The sequence below is a fragment of the Abramis brama genome (genome assembly GCF_963993115.1).
Source record: "Abramis brama genome assembly, chromosome: 20".
Classification (NCBI taxonomy): Eukaryota; Metazoa; Chordata; class Actinopteri; order Cypriniformes; family Leuciscidae; genus Abramis; species Abramis brama.
In genome coordinates, this window is record NC_139982.1 from 9,144,697 (window position 1) to 9,168,167 (window position 23,471).

The following is a 23,471-nucleotide window of genomic DNA, read 5'->3' on the forward strand; positions in this document are numbered from 1 at the left end:
ATGTTCACTCGGCTCATCGTCAGCGAAAATCGCTTGGGTGTGAACTTGAAAAACGCTGGCAAATAACGCGCGCCGATATTTGTCCCGGTGTGTACTGCCCTTAAGTCTTGAATTTAATCAACATTTAATGTTGTTGCCAGTGAGGGCATAGTTACCAGTTCATTATTCCCGTCACTCAATAAATAACAAAATGTTGTGGTATGTTTGTGAAAAGCCGTTTGATTTCAATTCCAGAAAAACTGAGGAGACTGTCACAAATGTTAACTGAGCCTCTCACCACTAAGCACAACTTAGTTAGTGGGCTTTTCGCCTCGTCCTCTGTTACAGTTTTAAACTGTAATGCGGACAAGACCGTAATGTCAAGGGCGCATTGATGCACGGCTTTCTATGGGGTAAAGCAGGGGCTGGCGGCACAATAACATTAATAAAACATAAAAGAATCGACAAAGCCCTGCTGGAACCAGACTCTAACGTCATACATGAGCCACTCTTTGGTTCGGTAACAACCAGATCCAGCCAGTCTTCCACCTGTCACTCAGGCATTACAGCTGCTGTCGGTTAATTTGACGGATGAACTTTCTCCTCGACTTTTGTCGATAAGACTTTTTATTTACGTGGCCTTCTTTTAGGCTACTATACAAACATGATGTTAGAAACTATTAGATGTGGTGTGAGTAAATTACCTCATCCAGATGTATTTTAATAATTCCAGAAGCATTGACTTTTGAACCAGAACCAGTCATTTGAAACAATTAAACGTTTTTCTTTTTTGTTTTTCTTTTGTTTCTTTTGAAAATAACGGTGCATATAAAATTACATCAGCAATTTACTAATTAGCAAATAAAATCATGAACATGGCTGTTCATAAAAAAAAAGATATATCTTAAAGACCTTATTTATCATATCTTTTAGTTTTTAATACTTTAATGTTTTAATCACAAATATATATGTTTGGTAGTTTTTAACCACTATTTCATAGTGTATATACTGTATATGCAAGTAGTTTTATAGGCTACTGAAAGTTGACATTGTAGTATAACAGTAACATAATGGTACATTTACTCAGCCATGAAGATGGAGAGGACAATGAAGAGCAGGTGAAAGAGAATAACAAAGCAGGCCAAGAGAACAGGTAGGAATGGACCACACAGGATTTTATTACTAAATATATCAGATTGCAGATAAGAGTATTTCAGACTTAAGGTATTAATATTGTGAAATATCTGGTCCGTTCAGGCTACGTCTACATTAATCCGGATACATTTGAAAACAGCGTTTTCATTTATAAATGCTCTCCGTCCACACTGGTGTTTTCAGGCGTTTTCAGATGTTTCAGTGTGGATGAGAAACTTCTGAAAAACACCTGAAAACGCTAAATTCACCTTTACTTGCATGTGTAAAACCCCACAAAAGCTCAGTGAAATGATTCAGATGGAAACATAAATAATGAAGTTATCGCGCAATTCTTCTGACAGGATAATTTTATTTAGTAAAATATCTCATGATTCACTGATGCGTCCAGGTCGCACGCAGTCATCATATGTTTGGTCTAAAACGCTGAAACTGCTCTCATGTATTGCCGCAGGACAGCAAATGTGAGTACATTCTGTTATCTTTGCAGTGATATGAAGAGTGTGCAATGTAGAATATGTTTAGCAACAGTGTGAAAGTGAATAGCACATAACAGGCACAATACTGGTATAAACATGAATATCTATTGGTACAATATGCGTCACATGACTAAATTTACGTCATCGTTTTGAACTACCACCGGTTTCACAGTCCACACTACAACGAGAAAACGGTGAAATGGCAAATGTATCCACTTTGGAGTGCGTTTTCAAAAAAAGCTTAGTTTTCATTAATAAAAACGCTGTCTCAGTGTGGACGGAAGGTCAAAACGGAGAGAAAAATATACAGTACGTTTTCAAACGAAGAGATAGTGTGGACATAGCCTCACTCAGCGATGAAGAAGAAGAGCACAGAGAGAAAACAAATGAGTCAAGAGCCGGTGAAGAGAACAGGAACTGTCACTCAAGGTATTTTGACTTAGAGGGGTCATACTTTTTTTATATGTTCTCTGAGGTACACTTATAATGCAAGTACAGTTTTTGTGCACCAGAAACTCATAATATTGTAAAATAATATAATTTTCTCCCTGTCTCTGACTGAAAAAGTCTGCTTATGATTGAGAGAGTGTGGCCAAGGGTGAAAAGCAGGCATCTGTCTTTCTAAAGACATGTAAATGTATTTTGGCTCTTGTCATTACACAATGACCTCTTATTTATCAAAACATCAAGTAAAATTGGATTCCTCATGTCATGACCACTTTAAACAATATTAAGAAACATTACAAATTAGGGATTGCTTATTTGTTGTTTTTTTTGTTGTTTTTTTCTGGTCCATTTACTCAGCCATGAAGATGGAGAGGACAGCAGAGAAATGATAGAAAATGAGTTCAGAGCAGGTGAAGAGAACAGGTAGGAATGGACCAGGATTTTATGACTTATATCAATGACAATATCAATAATCATTGCAGATTAAGGTATTGCAGAGGTATGCATTTTGTGAAACATCAGTTTTGTTTTCTCAGTGGTGAAGATGAAGAGCACAGAGAGAAAGTAAATGTCTCTAGAGCAGGTCAAGAGAACAGGTAGGACTAGCCACGCAGGATATTACGAATTACAGAACATTACAGATTAGGGTTGTAGACTCAGTTATTGGTTTGTCTGGTAAAAATCCAACGCATGGAAAGATGGAGAGCCACATCCTCAAAATGACATAAGAGGATAGGAGATAGATATAACAGGAGAATGCAGAGATGCAACAGAGGAGGTAACAGAGGAAAGACCTTCCTCAGAGCACCCATCAGACTGGCCTGCACCCCATCACATTATTGACACTTTTAGGCAAAAACTGACTGAGAAATGGCCTTTGAAATGTCCTGATGGGCCATATCCTAGATCAGAGAAGAGTAACAGGCACTTTTCTAAAGCTTATTGTTATTGCTTATTATGAAATGGGGAGAGAATTGAGCGAGACTGGTTGTTGTATTCCATGAAATCAAATGAAGTGTATTGCTTTGCATGTAAATTATTCGGTGGAGCCAAAGCATGTGACAAACGGCTTGTGTTGGGATACAACAACTGGCAATGTCTATCAAAAACACTACAGCATCATGAAACAAGTAACCATCATATAGATGCAGTTAGGAAGAACAATTGACAGTGAATTGCAAAAGGTGATTGCAGCAGAAAAGTCCCGCATTGACAAGAGTGATTGACTGCATTCTTTTTTTAGCTTAAAGAAACTTGGCCCTGAGAGGGAAGAAAGAACAATTGGGGAACGCTAAAAATGGCAATTTCCTTGGCTTAATTGAGCATCTAAGACAAACATCTTCCAAAAAAGTATTATCTAACCTGTCGTGGTGTACTCAAAATAAGTTTTTGCTAAATCTGTGTATATCTGCATGCATGGTCAGCAAAATCTGTATGCTCATAACAAATATTTTGCTGTTGAATTTGACTGCACTCCTGACACTTCAAAACAGGAGCAGGCCTCTGTTATAATAAGATATGTCCACACAGATGAAGTGTGCAGGAATCATCTGTTGGTTTCACTGCTGTGAAGGACACAACTGGTCAGGGCCTAGCAGAGAAACTGATTGAAGTGATTGAGAAGAATTTAGGATTGGAGTTAAGGAATTGTCGTGGACAGAGTTATGACAATGGCTCCAATATGAGCGGGATTAAGAAAGGGGTCCAAGCTTTGATTCTAGACAAAAACCCAGAGGCATTATTCATTCCTTGTTGTAGCCACAGCCTTAATCTGCTTTTGTGTGATGCAGCATCTTCTAACAGAGAATGTTTAACTTTCTTTGGCACTCTTCAGAGATTGCATACAATCTTCTCCTCTTCAGTCAAGAGATGGGACATCAGGTGGGAGGCAAAACTGGATTCTGTTAAAGCCTTGCGCTTTCAGCTGGGGGAGCTCTGGATGCCTTGGAAAAGCTTGAAAAAGTGTCTAAAGATGGTCAAATTACATCAGAGGCTAAATCACTATCCGAAGAAATTGTGTGCATGGAATTTCTTGATTTCTTGTGTTTGTCAAATTGGTATGACATTTTGTCTGAGATCACACATGTAAGTGTGGCCGAACGGTTACCAGCAAGACAGGAGTCAGACTAATTTAAGGAAATAATTTTTAATATAATATTTGGTTGTCGACTACGCCATCTAAGGACTTGCACCCTAAGAAATCATTATAAGCCACCGGCTTTTATCTACACAAAGCACACAGGTTCGTTGTCAGCAAGTAACTGGACAGAGTCATGAGTTCTACAAAGAGACACTTTATTCAACAAACTTGCAGAATTGCAACTGAATTGAATGCTAGCACAGAGGAAAATTATCAATAAATCAATAAAATGTTTCCAAATGAGCCAAGAAATTATGTGGAATAATTTTTATCATGTGCCATCAAAATGTTTTGCACAGGGTTATGAATGTCTTCAAATCAATAGATTCCTCGTCATAAATAAGTGCAATGTAAATATTAATAATGACTGAATCAATAATATGTATGATTCTGTCAATAGACTCTTCAGAAATGTGTGTATAATAGCTTAGCATTTCTCAACATGAGGAAGTTGTTTGATAATGTGTTTGTGACTGATCTACAGTCTTCAGGATAATGATTTAAATAGAGAGAGTCGCTTTGCATTGTCAGCACATGCTTCAGTGCTCTGAGAGTGTTTATAGTGCTGTGAGTTTAACACTTCATGACTGAGAGCAGAACAGAACACACTCTTCATCATCACACAAGACTAAACTACAGCAATGAACACAATCAACATCTTCATCTGGACCATTGCACTGTTTATTCAAGGTAAAAACTGACTCTGGATTTGGTGTTTTTGTAAAAGTATATGATGATAATAGTTTTAAACACTAATAGTTTTTCTTTTCTCTTCTTCAGAATCCAGAGGAGTGACTCTGACTCAACCTGAAGTTAAAACTGTCCAACAGAGTCAAACAGCAACAATAGAGTGTAATATAGATGTAGGAATATACAGCGACTACTTAGCCTGGTATCAGCAGAAACCTGGAGAAGCTCCTAAACTCCTGATTAAATATATAAACAGCCGTTATACTGGAACTCCATCTAGATTCAGTGGCAGTGGAACAGCAAGTACTGGACGTGATTTTACTCTGACCATCAGTGGAGTCCAGACTGAAGATACAGGAGATTATTACTGTCAGAGTTTTCACAGTATCAGTGGTAGCAATGTGTTCACACAGTGATAAAGAGTCGTACAAAAACCTCTGTCAGTCAGACGTCACAGTGACTGCACTGATACAGCTGAGAGAAACTGCAGCTGCTGATGGAGGATCACAAACTACACAATATCAATGTTTAGTTCAAAGTTTCTAAAGACTTTAAAAATATACATTTATCGAGAGTAATTTATTTGATATGAAATAAGAGTTAGTGCTGATATTCCTAAACCACAAAACCATTCTGCTGCTCTTTCCTAAACATCCGTGTTTCACGATGCAGGTGAAAATGTGATATTTTGAGTCAAAAGCTTGTTCATATTTTGTTAAAGGCAATTAAAAATGAGTTTCCATTTGTTGGCATGACTAGATTCAGATGTTTAATATAATTGAAGTTGGGTGTCCATCATAGAGATAATCACCATATTTATAATGAAACCATCATATTTAAACACGATATTAATCATGAAATATTAGGGGTTTGATGGGACAGCTTTTCACCTCAACTAGAAATATCACGTTTTAATGTCATGTTTTAATATCGCGAGATCTCGTCACACCCCTAATATTTATTGTTACTGCATTAATGGGATCTCCTTAATCAAAGCTTTCACAATCTTTCATTTTTACCTTTTTTTTTTTCTGTGTTATTAAACAAAAATAAATTTCCTAGTAATTCCTTATAAACAATTTGGTAATACTTGAGTCATTACTGTATTACTGTGATCTTGACTTGAGACATCATGCATTATCTCACACCTTGGCAATAGCATCGCCATTGGCTAGTAAATGTTCTAGTTTACTAATATAGATATAATATAGCTATTTAGATAGAGTGTTAAAGTGCAACAGTGTTTTTTCTATATTCCACCAGGAGCATCAGCAACAGCACCAACTCAGCAGGATTCCCTACAAAAAATGAAGAAAGAAAATGCTTTTTTAAAAGCTAAAATGAAGTTCCTTGAGGATAAATGGAAGGACATTGAAAGTGAGAGAGATTTCCTACGTCGCAGTCTGACCAATACCTTACAACCCGTTATAAGTTATACTTAGTAATGTGTACTACAAATACTGTTGGCTCTTATGAGAAAGTGTTTGATGTTCCTCATTTTTAATCTGCTTTGAATAAATGCGTCTGCTCATAATTGCTACTGTACAGTAAATGGTCATCGCACTTTCACCTCTTGCACATTAAGAATAGCTTTTGACATGTCAAGCCACTGGCATGATAGGAGTCTTCATCTCATACAAGTGTTAAACAAGTGATATTAATGAACTTTACTGTGGAAAATGTACAGAGTCTACATTATAACATATCCTGGCATAAAAGGGTACAGTGTACTGTAGTCTGAGGCCTATCTGTTCTTGTTTTAAAGTTAGATCTTGTGGTGTTCGTTAACAAAGGTAGCAGAATATTTACATTTAACAATGACATCAAAGCTGGTAAATGTGGAAGAAATGAAATGTAATCTGAATATGATTTGGTTTGTATTCCTTATCAGCCTTGTCAGCAAAGGAAGACATGATGGAAGCTCCTGCAAATCCAAATTTGATGATGCTGTATCACAGTCTGGGGTTAGGGTTAGGGTTAGGGTTAGGGTTAGGGTCACGGAAGATGACCTTCACACAGAAAGGGAAAAAAGGCAAAGAGAAGAGGAAAAAAAAACATTGCAAAGTTAACTCCTCGTCCTCCTGTGTCTCATCATCCTCATCCTCATCTCAGTCCTCTTCATCCCCTGTACCCTGTAAATCCTGTCATGGTCGAACAAAACAGGAAGCAATAGCAGGTACTCAAAGCGTTTATTAGGCTCAAATGGTCACACAAAACAGTTCAGTTCAGGGAGGGCGGCGACTCAGGCTCGTGCAGGGACTTGATGGTCTGTGGTGCGCTGGTGCAGTGATGGTGAAGAATCCCAATCCCGGTGCTGGAGTGTGGTGAACCCAATGACGAAGAACACGAACGGCAGGAAGACAAGGCAAGGCGAACACAGACACGGCAACTCCACGGGAACACAGACACGGCAAATCACAGGACCTCAACAAACAATCCGACACTGGAACAGAGAATGGTGTGAGTATATATAGGGAACGGAAATGAATCGCAGCTGTGAACAGTGATTGTGATGATGATGATTATCAGCTGGAGCGCTGACAGACACGTGAGCGGGACAACGCCCACTCACACATAAACAAACATAGACACGAGACAAGAAGGAAACATTCAACAACCGTGAGAAATCCAGCAAACACGAATGCAAACAAAAAGCAGAAATTCACAAGAGGAATGTATTTTAGATGTGCTTACAGTAATCGTTGAGTACAGTAGGGGTGTAATGGCTCAGATTACTCACGGTTCTGGTTTTATCACGGTTTTAGGGTCACAGTCTCGGTACAGTTCGGTATGTGCTAAGTTCAGAAAATCATAGGACAATTGAGGCTTTTTATTCGTTTGAATAACTAAATTAATGCTAGGTCTGACTATATAAGTGACTATATTCTGATTATAAACTAAGTATTACACTATTGATGCTGTTAAAGCTTCCTCAGAACATTGAAGATACCGACACATCAACAAGTGACATTTCACCGAAAGTTTTCCGGCTGGCTTATATTATGCGGATGTTCTTACGAACGTTACGTGCATGTGGTCAGTTGTCAAATAAAAACAAAGAAAACAAGAACAAATAATCAAACGACAAACAAGAGCACAAATGAATACAGTAGAACAAAGATACAAATAAAATAAGCAATGCTTTTCGGGTTGATCAGGTGTCTAACTGTAGTGTTCGGGTACAGAAATTTAATCAAGTAATCAAATCTAAAAAATAACACTGCATATTAGAGGTCTACACGGGTCCAAAAATTCGTGCCCGAACCCGAAGAGACCCGTAATGTGCTGCACCGAACCGACCCGGACCCGTCTATTATTTCAAAAGCTGGACCGGACCCGTGTAGATCCGAGAAATGCCATAAATGTACTACCCGGACCCGACCTGGACCCATCTATTATTTGAAAGCTGGACCCGAACCCGGCGGGAAGACACAGAACCGACTGGACCCATTTGTCACATATTCCACACAAGTTGTGAAAAATGAAACTTTTTGTCTTACCTAATTTTAGTAGTCGTCGTCTCCCTTCCTTGCACCTGACTGACTGTGATGCATTACAATTCTCTGACAAGAAAGTTGTATCTGTCACGGTGACAGATGACAAATGCAACTTTGCAGATTTGCATTTCGACCCGAGTTAACTTTGACTGTTTGCCCTTTTGAACTATAATAGCGATTGCTCGTTTAGTGCCATGTCCACTGACATTAGCATTATTTATTTGCTATCATCTCTGTGCTTTCTGCGCTGAGTCTGACCACCAAAACTTTAAGATTAAACAAGACATATACTGGGAACATATACTGGGATTAAATGTATACATACTGGGAACTATATTTTCAGAAGGCGAAGCACTGCTACTTCTGAGGAGTGATTTACTCCAACTCTGAGGCTCTCTCTGCTCCTCACCACGGGGCTTCTCAGGCGCTGAGAGTAAATCACTCCGCAGAAGTAGCAGTGCTTCGCCTTCTGAGAATATAGTTCCCAGTATGTATACGGTTAGAAGATGGCTGTGTCTCATGTGACCTTGTTATTTGGACACGCTGTGACTATACAAATCACAACATGTGAATAGGGAAATGTTGGCGTTATTTTGTCACTTATTGGGAGCAGTATGCTAGCTGGAGCCATTTACCTCCAGTCTTTGTGCTAAGCTAGGCTAGCAGTGTGTGCGTCAGACAGAGTTACGGCACGCACGGAGATGAGAAGGGTATGTATGGACTTAACTAACTTTGGGGGATACAGGGAATAAACTAAAGTCCCAAAAAGTCGGCGTGTTCCTTTAAACAGACCCGGGACCCGAAGTAATAGATTGGTATCCGATCCGGACCCAGCTGACCATTTAAAATATAGACAGGTCTCGGGTGCTTTGTGTAGACCTCTACTGCATATAAACTTAATTGTATAAATTAAATAAAGATTAAAAGATCATTAAGATCATTATTGAAGTGAAGGGGTGGATTTTGGAATAAACTGCAGCTTCAGTGTATATGTAATGAGTGATTATAATCAAGGTATTAATCAATATTTTTCCTTCTAAATATCATGAGTTGAATTACTACTCTAGGCTTATGAGATTTTACTTTGTTATAGAAGTTCCCAGTGTGATTCCTGAAATGTTCTTCTCCTGTATTCTCTAATGTCTGTATTTGATATGAATGCAGTAACAGTGCTTGCTCATTTAGCCCGGTGTCCAGAAATGAAATATGGAAAGATGTTTTGTTTGAGAAAGGTCTTCAACGTGTCAATACATTCATCTGTTTTTCTGGGGTACCCTGACAACTATGGTCACAGGGATCATTGAAGTCTATGGGCCCTATCTTGCACCCAGCGCAATTGACTTTGTACACCGACGCATGTATCATTCCTATTTTGCACCCGCGCAAAGCGCGCTTTTCCCTCCACAGAAGCACGTCGCTAAACTAGGGAATGAACTTGCGCTCCCTGGGCGGTTCAGCGCAAAAAAGGAGGCGTGTTCCGGCGCAAACGTTCCTTCATGCTATTTTGCAGGTTTAGAAAACAATTGCGCCACTAACCAGGAAAAAATAGTTTAAAGTCAGTGGCGCGTTGCCCATGTTATTCATAAGCTATTGTAAGGGTGCATGCTTGGCCATAATCAACGTGTTCACAATGCGCACTTTGATTCTCTCATCTACACAGAAGCAGCAGTTTTCATTTTTGCAAATCATACATTATTACGATAGATAGATAGATAGATAGATAGATAGATAGATAGATAGATAGATAGATAGATAGATAGATAGATAGATAGATGATAGATAGATAATTTATTATAAAAGCATACATCTAGCTTACACATTTACCCAAATTATCATACGCCTTTTTAACCGAAGTTAATTTGGGTGGGTTTCTCCATCCCCAACGTCCCTGACGAGAGCGTTGCTCTCCTCGGCTGTGAACCGCTGCTGGCGTGCGCCTGGCAAATCCGCCGTTATGATAGGAATCCGCTTTAGAACAAGCGCGTCTGCTCTTAAAGGGAATGTGAGATGACGCTCTGATTGGTTTATTTCACGTTACGCCCAAACCACACCTATGAGTAATGAAGCTCTTCAGACCAACCCATTTTAGATTTGCGCCGGGCGCAAGAGTCATTTATCCCGCCGGGAAAATAGCAACAGCGCCAAGACCCGCCCACAAAGTTACTTGCGCTTTGCGCTTTGACACTTGCGTTTCAGATCGTTAAAATAGGGCCCTATAGTTTTAAGGTACACTGTGTAGGAATTTCTCCCATCTAGTGGTGAAATTGTATTTTGCATTCAAACGAATAGTGCTCTCTAGCGCCTCACTTTTACGGAAACTAACTACGGTAGCCATTATGAAAATGGAAGGTCCTAGAAAAAAATATTAAGTGTTCATTTGTAGATGTGTATGTTACTTGTGTTAAAAAAAGATTCATCTAACTTAATTTTTTTTTTAATAATTGGGCCAAAACCAAAATGTGTTAGGCTGTGCCCCGCTCTCCCCTACTAAGAAAAGTACTGGGTAATATAAGGTAACTACATGGGTTCAGGGTTAGTAACTAGTTATTACCCAGTTATTTCAATTTCAAGTACATAGTAAGAACATGGGGAACAGGACTGTAAATTAAAAAGCTACTGACTATCAAACATTGTTTAGTGTGGAATGATAAAACACAGTTCAATTATCTTAAGATGTTGAATTTCAGAGGAACTATCCTACAGCAAACACTGAACAAGACTATTTAAATGTTGAGCAAGGAATCTCATTGGCTGCAGGATCATCAGAAGCCAATCAGCTTGTGCCATGCGGTAATGATGTCACTGCTTACAGACTGCATGTAAAGGACTGATCATCCTGATCTAGATCCAACCCTAGTGTTTAGTTCAGGTTTGAATGATGATTTATGATTGTATTTTCAAACACTAATAACACTATATAATTACAATCAACATCACTCTTGTGTTTAAGAAGAGAATGAGTCAGTGTTTTAATATGATCATCATGTTTTAGGTGTAATATATGATCCTGTCAATCAAACTGAACAGACTGCATTCAGTCACTTCTGCTGTCTGGACGTGATGCTTTCCATTTGAGACAGAAACTTTTACATTCTTGATTTGTTATCATGTTTTTATATGATTTATGATGCCAATTTATAAGTTAATTATCTCATAAAAAAAAATTTAATGATCAGTTTGTCTGCACTGCTTCACTAAAGCAGAAGTGAAAGTGTTCCAGTCCAGATCATGTAACCAATCAAAGAGTGAGACTGAAAACCCCATTTGCATTGTCAGGGTGGAGTGATTGTGATCCTCTCAGAATAGAGCAGCTCTGTCTCCAGAGACCATGTTCAAACCCCAAGAGCTTTATTTGACATTTACTGCTACATCAACCTTCTGAAAAGCACCTGCATCTTCATCTGTTAGTTGAATGATGTTGTCAGACACAAAGTGAACTTGTTGAGAAGCTTTATTGAATGTTGCAGCAAACACAGCAGATTGAAAGATCACACACACACACACACACACTCTCTTTCAGTATTGAGTTGTAAATCACTACAGCTGCAGCACTAGACTCATGTGAATCCTGCCTAAACTAAGTTAAAAAAAGTATTAGAAAGGCCAATCGCGTTTGTTTCCAGGAGTCTGAGTAAAGCTGAAGAAAACTATGCTCAGATCGAGCGAGAAGCGTTGAGCATTGTGTTTGGAGTGCGCAAGCTTTGTTTTTCTCAGTACATTTTTGTGAGAAAGTTCACGATGCTAAACGATCATCAATATTAAATATTTTAGTTCTAGGAACTCCATTTGTAGGAACTAATTTAGATCCTACTTCAGAGTAGGGTCTAAACCAGCACTATAGGAACTACCCGTGACGTTAGTGTACGCTGATTGACCGAACGCACACGGAGCACCAGCACACGCCATTTTTAAAACAGCTAGAATGTAAACACACAGATTATAGCCTATATATTTACTCCATAAACTAACTATACAAACATGGAAAACAGTGATAGATGGGTCCCGAAACCTTTATGCTGAAGAGAAAATCCAACGCAACTTTGAGGGGACCAAGTCAAACATGATTATGTTTATCTGCCCAGCTAGCAACACTGGACATCAACCACACGGCATAGGCTAATAACCTTTTTTCATATACTGTCTACTTTCTATAACAGTTCTATCTAATAACATATTAAACTGTACCGTTAGACAGATTGCTAACTAATAAACACAGAGAATGCGAGCATTGTTTGCTCTGGCGTTCTCAGCGCCGCCAAAATAAAGGTCCGTCGCGCCGTCAAAATAAAAGTCGCCGTGCTTGCGTCACTCCCTTACCCCTCCTACCAGTTCCTATGGCCCCTTGGCCAGTGCGAACGCAAACAGCAAAACCGAGTTTGGGGGAGAGTAGTTCATAGAACTGTTTAGAAGTGGATAGTTCCTAGAACTAAGTTCCTGTAACTACTTGGTCGGAAAGCGGCTTTTGTCTCAGACAATGGCCCCCAATTTACATCTCATGAGATGGCCACATTTCTACTAGCAAACGGGGTTCAACATATCACGTCAGCGCCTTCCCATCCTGCAACAAATGTGTTAGCAGAAAGGTTTGTTCAGACCATGAATCATGCTTTGAAAGCTTCGCTTGGGCAGGGCACATTTCATCAACGCCTTCATGCAACAACTTCTTGCTGTGCTAGAAGCTAAAAGCAAGAAACTGTCCTACGACAAAAAGAGAATCAGGTACAGTGACAGAACCTGCGAGCCAAAGACAGAACCTTTTAGACAGGCTCACCAGTGCTGGCCCAGAACTATGGCAGTGGTCTGGAATGGGTTCTGGCTACTGTGGAGGCCCATACGGGTCCAGTGTCGTATAAAGAAAAAACTGCTGGAAATCTATCCTGGAGGACACACTGATCAGTTGCTTAGTGGAGCCAATGCATTCACAGATTTTCCCGAAGTCACTGACGTTACTGACCAGATGAGTTACAGTACACCAGCTTCAGTAGTATTCACTTCTGAGTGTAAGAGGGGAAGACATGTTGTGTATTTTATTAAAGTTGTTTATTTAACTGCATTTCCCATAATGCACACTGTTACGTGTGTTTCCGGATGTTCCGGTGTTATGTCTGACAGAGCAGTCACGCTATGTCTGTGTGTGTCTTACTTTTCTGTATGAGCCGTAATATTACCTCATAAGATACAATAATATTTATGGAAGGTCCAGTGAATTTCACATGATCGTTGATTGTTTATTATTCATTTATGTTTAGGATGGGAAATGTTTAATACAGTACAATAGACAATAGTATATTTATGTATACTTTTCATAATTTGTCATTGTTTTAGACTACACTCACCCTAAACTGATGAATATGAACAAACCTCATCTCTCCATTAATCCAACTCTTCTGACTCATTTCAGAGAATAAAGTGTCAGACAGTGAAACTCATATTTGCATCATCAGGGTGATTGTGTTCCTCTCAGAATAGAGCAGCTCCATCAGCAGATGTTCAGCGTCCTCACAGGAGCTTCATGTTACTGGAATACACTACTTCTCTAGTTTCTGGAGATATACTGGGGTTACAAACCATCAAATACAGTCTAATGTTTCTGTAGAAGACTACAGAATTACTGACATTTATCTCCTTTTCATACAACATTAACAATAATGTCATTTTGCTGAGAGTCATGAAAATCATCACCATAGTGTCATTTCCATCACATCTCAAATGTTTTGTTGTGTTTAATAGCATTCTGCCATGGAAATTTCATTTTTATAATTTTTTTGTAATAAATGCCAAATCCTTGGTCTTGCCAAAGGCTAATTCCTGTTAATATGTCATGCATCCTAAAAACACACAAATAAATTATATTTTCATACTTTACCACACAGCTTAGTTGTAAATGGTGTATTCATATTCTGATATTTACTTTGACTTTTCTTTATTTTCTTCACTCATCAGATGTCTCATATTTCATCTCGAGCATCTTCACTGACACTGTTGTCTTCTTGTAATTGTTCGGTGTGATGGAAATATTATATACTTTAATATTCTAAAGTCTCTTTCTGGGACAAGGGTAAAAATAATTCAATATGCATAAAAATAATTTAAAAATAAGCAAATTGGACCTTGTTATAACAAAAGAGGGGGAAACAAACCAATTGTTCATTCAAAAATTCTGATGTTTAAGAAACACACATGTATTACTGAAATAATTCCTCAAGAGCAAGTTATAATGGAGTTGAAAGAGTTTCAGGTTTAGTGTTTGTTAACAGCGGGGTTTGTCGCCCTCTGCTGGTTTGGAGATGAACAGTCGCAGGTTTAGTGTTAGTTAACAGCGGGGTTTGTCGCCCTCTGCTGGTTTGCTGTTGAAGAGCCTCTTGAGAAAGTTGAGCTGCAGGAATCCAGCGGTGATGATGACGAGACTCTGGACAGCAGACCAACTGTTCACATAAGTGGAGTTGGACTGAAGCAGGTAGAAATCAGCTCCTCGTCTCATTCGCTCGTAGTTGTAGTGACGCCACATGTGGAAGACAAACTTCTGCAGTCTGATGCTGCTCTCCTGTATGCAGTGCAAAGCTTTATTCAGTTGGGTGTGGAAAATATATATGTGAAATAAAATACATCTCTTTATTTCTCTCAAAAACATAAAAATCTGTTGAATATTTCACATTGTTTTTAAAAACAGTTTACTCATTAAAAGCAAATCATTTTACAGTATGAATATGTTTGTTGAGACTGCAGTTGTTTATTACCTCAATGAAAGACAATGTACTGTTTATCTGTTTCATATCCTCTTCTTTCTTTTTCTTCTCTTCTTCCTTTTGTTTCTCGATCTTCTCTTGTCCCTCGTAATACACACCAAAGTTCAGGAAAACCTGCATGCTCCCAAAGCGATTGTGGAAATTGCTGAAGCACATCTGATAAAAACCTGTACAGATACACATGATTATTTATTGATTCATTTATTGTTTAATTTATTCAACTTTTATATTTTTTATGTTTGGAGTTTGAAAGTGTGAGTTTTATTATGGCACTTTGATGTTAATTAATTTAGTATAATGTTTTATGATAAAAAATAAAAAACAATACACATTTGGAACAATATGAATTATAATTTTCTGGGTGAATTATTTTGTGTCTGAAGATGAGACCCACCAGTCTCTTCAACACTGAAGCCAATCTTACCACTTGCATCGTCAGCTTTGCCGACTATTAAGCCGCTCGGCGCATTAACAATCACAGAAAGATGTCTGTCAATGGCCACACCAGTCACCAGCTGGACCTGAACACACACACACACTGAGCTGTAACATTCGAAGGATTCAAGTGCACACTAATATTTAAATGCAGAACAACGTCTTACCATGAAGTGTAAGAAGAAGCGCTCTCCATAGTGAGCAAAGTGCCAGAAGCACTGGAGGTCTCCGGCACGCAGCATGATGGCAAAGTCATACTGATCCGCTCCCCAGAAAAGCTCCTGATCTGAAAGCTCTGGATGAGGGTCTTTCAACTCTCCACTGTTACTCAGCCCAAACAATAACAGAAGCCAAAGATGATAAATGCCATTCTGTAACATTTCAGATTTGAAATATGACTGGCAATAAGCTAAATGAAACCGGAGACCTATTCAGTTTCAGTGCACTGAAGTTTCTGATGATGATTAACTTTGAGTCTGACGTGTGGCTCTAAAATTTGTTCAGCCCTTCACAGGTGGGAAAATCCCAGCTAGGCCACAGGTGCTCTGGAAAACATCTCTGAAGTGCCTTCAAGAGCCTAGAAACAAATGATTTTACAAAACAATTTTGATTCCCAATACCTACTATACTTTAATTTAAAAATTAATTTAATTTAAAAATTAATTACTTATTTCACTGTGCTGTAACTATGTAAAATCTCAACCATTTACATACAATAATTATTACTTCAATACAATAATAATAAATGATTATTGTTATTACTCAATCTATTTGACAATATAGCTGCTTTATAATTAATATACAGTTATGAATTGTTATTTCAATGTTAAAACATGTCATTAAAGATTACCATATTATATAAGGTGTACATAATGATTCTGACGCAACATGAATGATAGAATCCAAAACACTTGAAACCGATATAATGGGCCCTATTTTAACGATCTGAAACGCAAGTATCAAACGCGAAACACAAGTAACTTTGTGGGCGATCTTGGGCGCTGTTGCTATTATACCGGCGGGATAAATGACTCTTGCGCCCGACGCAAATCTAAAATGGGTTGGTCTAAAGTAGCTTCATTATTCATATGTGTTTTGGGCGTAACGTGAAATAAACCAATCAGAGCGTCATCTCACATTCCCTTTAAGAGCAGGTGGGCTTGTTCCATGGCGGATTGCTATTATAACGGCGGATTTACCAGACGCACGCCAGGAGCGGTTCACAGCTGAGGAGGACGACGTTCTCGTCAGGGCCGTAAAACACAGAGAAGTGACATTGGGGATGGAGAAACGTACTCGGTTCTCTCTAGAACAGGGAACGAGTACTGCGTTATATCTTACGCTATGGGGAAATCTCTTTTCCGTCGAGATACTGAAGCCAAAAATGATCCTTAATTTTGGAATAATGTAAAACGCGTTGCGGCAGCATGCAGACATAGGCGAGACAGCTCGCGCGCCTATTGGCTGCTCTGCGGCAACTGCAGCAGCCTATCGAAAGGCCCCATCGTGACGCCAGCTCCAATGGGGGCACTTCGCGCCCACTGCATCACGTCCCGCCGAAACGGGCGTGGCCTTGGGCTATGAATAGCTTCGTCAGGCTGGTTTAGCTGGTTTTTCATCGCCGGAGCGAACCAGAGCGTGTTGCAGGCACGGCAAAGATATGCAGTACTCATTCCCTCTTCTAGAGAGAACCGAGGTTACGTTAGTAACCGAGTACGTTCTCTTACGAGAGGTTCTCTCGTACTGCGTAATATCTTGCGCTATGGGGAACACAGTGTAAAACGCCGTGCATGCTGAGATCCAATACCAAAGTCCCAAGGGCAAGTGCCGGGGCCCATATAGTACATGATCATCAGGGACTCACAGAGAGTCCAGGAAGAGGGAGAATAGCATCGTTCCTGTAATAAACAGCATCCCATAAGGAGCAATTATGCTGATAGTGTTCCACACAGCCAGGGCGAGCAAACTCGGCCTGGTCTGATGAATATTGTGGGTCTTACACACTGCCCACAGAGCTGCGTGATCGATCAGCGAGCGTTTGCTCAAGCAGTTTCAGTATTCTGGGCCAAAAGCATCGGGGCAGACAATACCAATTTATTAGACCGAAAGCAGCTTAGCCTGCAAAGCGGGAACCTCTAGGTTATAAAACCTTATAAATGTAGACGGGGAGGCCCAGCCTGCCGCCATACAGATATCTTGCAAGGCAATCCCTCTAGACCAAGCCCACGACGAGGCCATGCCTCTTGTGGAGTGCGCTCTGACACCCAACGGGCACTGCAAGCCCTTTGAGGCGTAAGCCAGCGCTATAGCATCAACTATCCATCTGGATAGGCTCTGTTTCGACACGGCTAGTCCCTTAGAACGTCCGTTGAACGAGACAAAGAGCTGCTCTGTCTGTCTGAAGACAGATGAGCGAGACACATAAGCCCTTAATGCCCTGACCGGGCAAAGGAAACTCACGTCCTTCTCCTCGTTAGAGACCGGCAGGGCTGACAGGGAAATCACCTGAGACCTGAACGGTATGTTGAGGGATTTAGGAACGTACCCGTGCCTCGGTTTGTGTATGACTTTCGAGTCATTTGGCCCAAACTCCATACATGTAGCACTCACTGATAGCGCTTGTAAGTCCCCTATATGCTTCACTGAAGCGAGAGCCAGAAAAAACACTGTCTTGAAAGACAGGTGTTTGATATCTATTGATTGGACCGGCTCGAATGGGGCACCTTTCATGGCCTCCAAGACCGTAGAAAGGTCCCATATGGGAACTGAGGGAGGTCTGGGAGGTTTTAGCCTCTTAGCTCCTCTAAGGAAGCGAATGACCAGATCGTTCCTTCCAAGTGACTGGCCAAGTGTTGGTTCAGTGAACACTGCTATAGCCACCACATAAACTTCGAGCGTGGATGGGGTTCTGCCCTTATCCAGTAGCTCTTGCAGGAAGGGGAGAACCTCCATCACCCCACAATTTGGGGGTGATATGCCACGGGCTGTGCACCAGCTAGAGAACACAGACCACTTTGAGGAATAGAGCCGTCTCGTAGAGGGGGCCCTAGCCTGCGTGATCGTGTTTAACACTCCCTCCGGGAGGTCAGCGGGTACCCGTTGATGGCCCACGCATGCAGGGACCAAAGCTCCGGGCGTGGATGCCAGATCGAGCCCTTGGCTTGAGAGAGGAGGTCCCTTCTCACTGGTATCGGCCATGGGGCAGTGCTTATCAGCTGCATCAGAACTGGGAACCAAGCCTGGTTCTTCCAGAACGGAGCCACTAGTAGCACTGAGCATCCGTTTTCCCTGATCCGCTCTAATACCTGAGGTAGGAGCGCGACGGGGGGAAAGCATAGAGCGGGCAGCGGGGCCAGACGTGGGCCAGCGCATCCTTGCTCTTGGAGAAAAATCTCGGACAGTGAGCGTTTTCTTGAGACGCAAACAGGTCTACTTCCGCTCTGCCGAATGTTTCCCACAGCAGCTGGACTGTCTGCGGGTGTAGAGACCATTCTCCTGCTGGAACATTGTTCCTGGACAGTCTGTCTGGTCCCACATTCAGGTGGCCAGGCACGTGCGCTGCTCTCAGCGAGCGCAGATTGTGCTGAGCCCAGACCAGGAGGCGTTCCGTCAGCCTGTAAAGGTTTCGGGACCTGATACCTCCCTGGCGATTTATATAGGCCACCACTGACATGTTGTCCGAACGGACCAAGATGTGGTGTCCTGCTATCTGGGGACAAAAGCACTTCATCATTTCCAAGCAGTTTATGTGTAGAAGCTTTTCCCATTCTGACCACTGGCCAAAGAACGGACTGCCCTCGAGCAGCGCTCCCCACCCCGAGGTGGAGGCGTCCGTAGACACCACCTTCACACTCGAGGAAGTCCCCAGGCTTACACCTGACTGGTACCAGTCGATCGCTCTCCAGGGTTTCAGAGCTGAGACGCATTTCTGATCGACCTTGAGGTGAAAAAGACCGGAGGCCCACGCTCGCCGTGGCATTCGCGCTTTTAGCCAGAACTGCAGCATGCGAAGCAGACCCAACTGAAGTACTGACGATGCTGAGGCCATGAGACCTAGCATCCTTTGAAACTTTCTGAGCGGGACTATAGTGCCGCAGCGGAAGGTTTCCGTCATGCGCTGAATATCCAGTCTGCGCTGTGGCGATAGCTGAGCTGTCATAGACAGCGAGTCCAGTTCTGTGCCCAGAAAAGATATTCTCTGACTGGGAGACAGTGAACTTTTCGCCCAATTGACTTTGAGACCCAGATTTGAGACCCTGTGTTCTATGAGCTCTGAATGAGACTGAGCTAGAACCAGCCAATCGTCCAAGTAGTTCAAAACTCGCATTCCCCGAAGTTTCAGGGGAGCGAGGGCCGCGTCCATGCACATCGTGAATGTACGGGGTGCTAGGGACAGGCCAAACGGTAGGACTGTGTATTGATATGCCTGGCCCTCGAAGGCGAATCTCAAAAATCGCCTGTGACGTGACACTATTTGTATCTGAAAATATGCGTCCTTCAGATCTATTGACACAAACCAGTCCCCTTGGCGAATTTGCGAGAGGATTTTCCTGGTTGTGAGCATGCTGAACCGGCGTTTTGAAAGCACTTTGTTCAGCCGTCTTAGATCTAGAATGGGTCTGAGACCCCCGTCTTTTTTCGGTACCAGAAAATATCTGCTATCAGCTTGAGATAAAGGCTCTATGGCCCCTTTGCTCAACAGTTTCGCAATTTCGGCTCGAAGTAGATGCGCTACTTCCTTTTACTACTACTTCCTACTTCCTGACGAAGCTATATTTATAGCCCAAGGCCACGCCCGTTTCGGCGGGACGTGACGCAGTGGGCGCGAAGTTCCCCCATTGGAGCTGGCGTCACGATGGGGCCTTTCGATAGGCTGCTGAAGTTGCCACAGAGCAGCCAATAGGCGCGCGAGCTGTCTCGCCTATGTCTGCATGCTGCCGCAACGCGTTTTACATTATTCCAAAATTAAGGATAATTTTTGGCTTCAGTATCTCGCGAAAAAGAGATTTCCCCATAGCGTAAGATATTACGCAGTACGAGAGAACCTCTCGTAAGAGAACACACCCAAATTAGCTTCGGTTAAACAGGAGTATGATAATTTGGGTAAATGTGTAAGCTAGATTTATGCCTATTTTTTCACATCTTCATGGACACAACAATGATTTCCCTCGTGTGTTTATATTTTTCCATGTAATAATGTATGGTTTTCTAAAAATGAGAACTGCTGCGTCTGTGTGTAGATGAGATATGTAAAGTGCATGCGCGTTGTGCACACGCTACATTGATTATGGCCAAACTTGCCTTGCGTTCGCTATAAACAGTGGGTGATGGTCACACAAGACGACTCGGTAGATTTGAAGTGTTTCCCCCCATTGTAGTGACCATCCTCGATTAAGTTTCACTCAGGACTTTTGTAAAAGCCAAAATATGACCACACCTCAGATTTGGTCCTCTTAAAAGGCTGAAAAATCTCCCGAGTACGGTCACTGCCTTCCGCCATTCTTTCTAGAATAAAAAACAACAACATTGCGTGCTGCACCTGCGTCAGACTGTTGCTGGCTGGACAGGATTTACAGTGAGTTATTAAAATCGCGATAATCAAACACAGTTTTAATGATAATTAAATTTTAAACGATAATACTAACCGTCAGTAGATTTTATCGTGGTTTATAGTGAAACCGGTAATATACATATACATATATACATATATATATGTATATATACACACATGGTGAACTAAACGAGACACAGGTGGGGCTAATTGGTAACTAAGGAAACTAACAGAGAATAATTAAGGTCAAACTGAAATAAAATGCAAGGAACAAAGACACCTAAAATAACCCTGAGAGTGATTCCCCTCCCACAAGGCTTTGCTCCATGAATAACTGTCCAAAGGTAGGTGAAGGGTGGAAGGAAGGGAGGGAGGCTTGGAGGAAGGGAGGGAGGCTTGGAGGAGGGGAGGGAGGCTTGGAGGAGGGGAGGGAGGCTTTGAGGAGGGCAGGGAGCTGGTGATGGACAGGGAACTGGAGAAGTCTGCAGAGGGGAACACCACTGCAGATTCAATGAATGGAGAAGCCAAGGCAGAGCCCTGATGGACCTTCTGGGTGGAACCTGGGGGCCGACCGACAAAGACAGAGCTGGGCAAGATTGAGACCCCAGCAAAGCTGCGAGGGAGATGGTCCAGGACAACATTGATGGCCTGGAGAGTCCAAGGTGATGCCGCCAGCTTGAGGGACCGAGGTGGAGACGTGGGCCTGGCAGAACGGGGTGACACCGGAGGAAGTGAGAACCAAGGCAGAGCTGGAGAGAAGGAGAAGCCAGGTGGAGCAAAAGGGGTGGGAGGGCTGAGGTGCAGCTGGAGGCTGAAAGTCCACAGCGAAACCAGGACAACGAAACAGTGGTGTAACAGTGGTTTGAGCTATTTTCAGGGAAACTGAATTTCATTACATATATATATATTTTTTACTTGACAAGTTTTACTTGTCTGGCGGCCAAACGAACAATTTAAATTTACTAATCAAATTTGATTTGGGGCAGCCACCGTTACACTAGTGAAATTAGTGAAATTCTCAATTGTATAAGGGGACTGGCTAGTGGCAAAGCACCGGGGCCGGATGGCTTCACAGTCGAATTTTTTAAAAAGTTCAAAGAATCTTTGGTTAATTCTATGCATTATATGATACAGTATTCCTATGTATTCTGTCCCTCTATGTTCAATAGAATTGTATTAGTTCGCTGGTGCATTTCTTTATTTTCCCACTAGGGGTCAGTATCTCCTTTAGTGTTTTTTTGGGGTTCTTCTTCGATTATATATTGCATGCGCGATTTGGCGCTCTGTGGTGATGTGTTGAGGCAGCACATAGATATCCATATAAGACTAGATGTCTTAAGGCGGAGTCACTTCCGGTATCACCGGAGGCCATCTTGCCACAGGGAAGCTGTGAATTAAGGTGAGTGATCAGCACGCACACAAATCCTCTTATCTCGCTGAAATCTTGACGGATTTACAAACGGTTTGGTTTCTTACAAACGTTATTAACGTGGCTATAATTCTTTCACATGGAAGTCCATTGTTATAATTATTCATATGTATGCAGTGTCATAACTACATCTCTGATGTTTATAACAAACCAAACTGTTTGAAAATAGGTAGAAAATTGAGCAAGTTATGGTTATTTAAAAGTGCGTGCACCATGTTACGAGTGAGCGAGCACCCTGTGGCAAGATGGCCGCCGTGTGCGGACGTAGACCTCCATTGGCCAGCAGCGCGGACGAGACATCTAGCCTTTATTATATGATATCTATGAGGCAGCAGGCAAAAAATGCTACACTCCTCTCAGACCCCTTATATCTTTGGGAAGCTTTGACATGCCATAATCTGTAAGTAATTAGTGGCCAATTTTGTTTTATAAATGTTCTGTTACTTAAGAGGTTATTTTAACTCTTACAAGCAAAAAGTTGTTTGTGATCTAAGCCAAGCTAATGTTGCTAGTTTCTGTTTAGTATGTGGTTGCACAATATCTTATAAGTCAATGTTAGCACTGCTTTTCACACAACTCAGGTCGTCAGGTTGTACATACAGGTTGTCAAAAGTAAAACAAGTAGCTTTTGTTTTCCTGTGTAGCTTTGACGAAGGCTTGCTGAGTTCATGTTCTACTAAATCTAACTAAAGAGGAAAGACCTGTTATACTTTTACAGAAAAGTGAAAAAAGAAACAAATTTACAACTTTCTTCTACAGTAGCAGTAAATAAATGTTGGGATTACAGATATGTTTAACAGTATTTTGAACTGCCTGTGAATCTGTGTACTGAAACTGCAATTAACTGCAGTATATTCTGCAACCACATGGTGGCAAACTGACACAAACTGAATTATTTAAAAATGTAATCTTGTGATTCTTGTATC

At 41.3% G+C, this 23,471-nt stretch overlaps 1 protein-coding gene and 2 long non-coding RNA genes across 4 annotated transcripts; 2 read left to right on the top strand and 1 right to left on the bottom strand.

The window, feature by feature from the left end:
* The first annotated feature begins 2,456 nt into the window (after positions 1-2,456).
* LOC311071402 lies at positions 2,457-4,172 on the top strand. The gene is made up of 3 exons (XR_014603825.1): positions 2,457-2,480; positions 2,594-2,653; positions 3,892-4,172. It is a non-coding gene; the product is annotated as an uncharacterized lncRNA (long non-coding RNA).
* A 608-nt stretch (positions 4,173-4,780) lies between these two features.
* Positions 4,781-6,421, top strand: LOC311071415. The gene is made up of 2 exons (XR_014603829.1): positions 4,781-4,887; positions 4,978-6,421. It is a non-coding gene; the product is annotated as an uncharacterized lncRNA (long non-coding RNA).
* Positions 6,422-13,608: 7,187 nt separating this feature from the next.
* On the bottom strand, positions 13,609-16,016 carry LOC311071487 (transmembrane emp24 domain-containing protein 6-like). Of its 2 annotated transcripts, none has more exons than XM_084095885.1 (4): positions 15,733-16,016; positions 15,555-15,651; positions 15,122-15,297; positions 13,609-14,928 (listed from the first exon to the last, which is right to left on the bottom strand). In XM_084095885.1, the coding sequence occupies exons 1-4, from the start codon at positions 15,943-15,945 to the stop codon at positions 14,698-14,700; spliced, it is 717 nt and encodes a 238-aa protein (XP_083952011.1). In that variant the 5' UTR covers positions 15,946-16,016; the 3' UTR covers positions 13,609-14,697. The 2 variants fall into 2 exon arrangements, with proteins under 2 accessions (XP_083952011.1, XP_083952010.1); XM_084095884.1 differs by having other exon boundaries at positions 15,525-15,651.
* Between the last annotated feature and the right edge of the window lie 7,455 nt (positions 16,017-23,471).

Bases quoted from the DNA above. Each gene is read 5' to 3' on its own strand.
- LOC311071487 (XM_084095884.1), bottom strand. From the start codon at position 15,945: ATGTTACAGAATGGCATTTATCATCTTTGGCTTCTGTTATTGTTTGGG. The intron at 15,298-15,524 runs GTGGGTCTCATC...GTATCTGTACAG, and splicing joins CTTCAGTGTTGAAGAGACTG to GTTTTTATCAGATGTGCTTC. The intron at 14,929-15,121 runs GTAATAAACAAC...CACTGCATACAG, and splicing joins GTACATTGTCTTTCATTGAG to GAGAGCAGCATCAGACTGCA.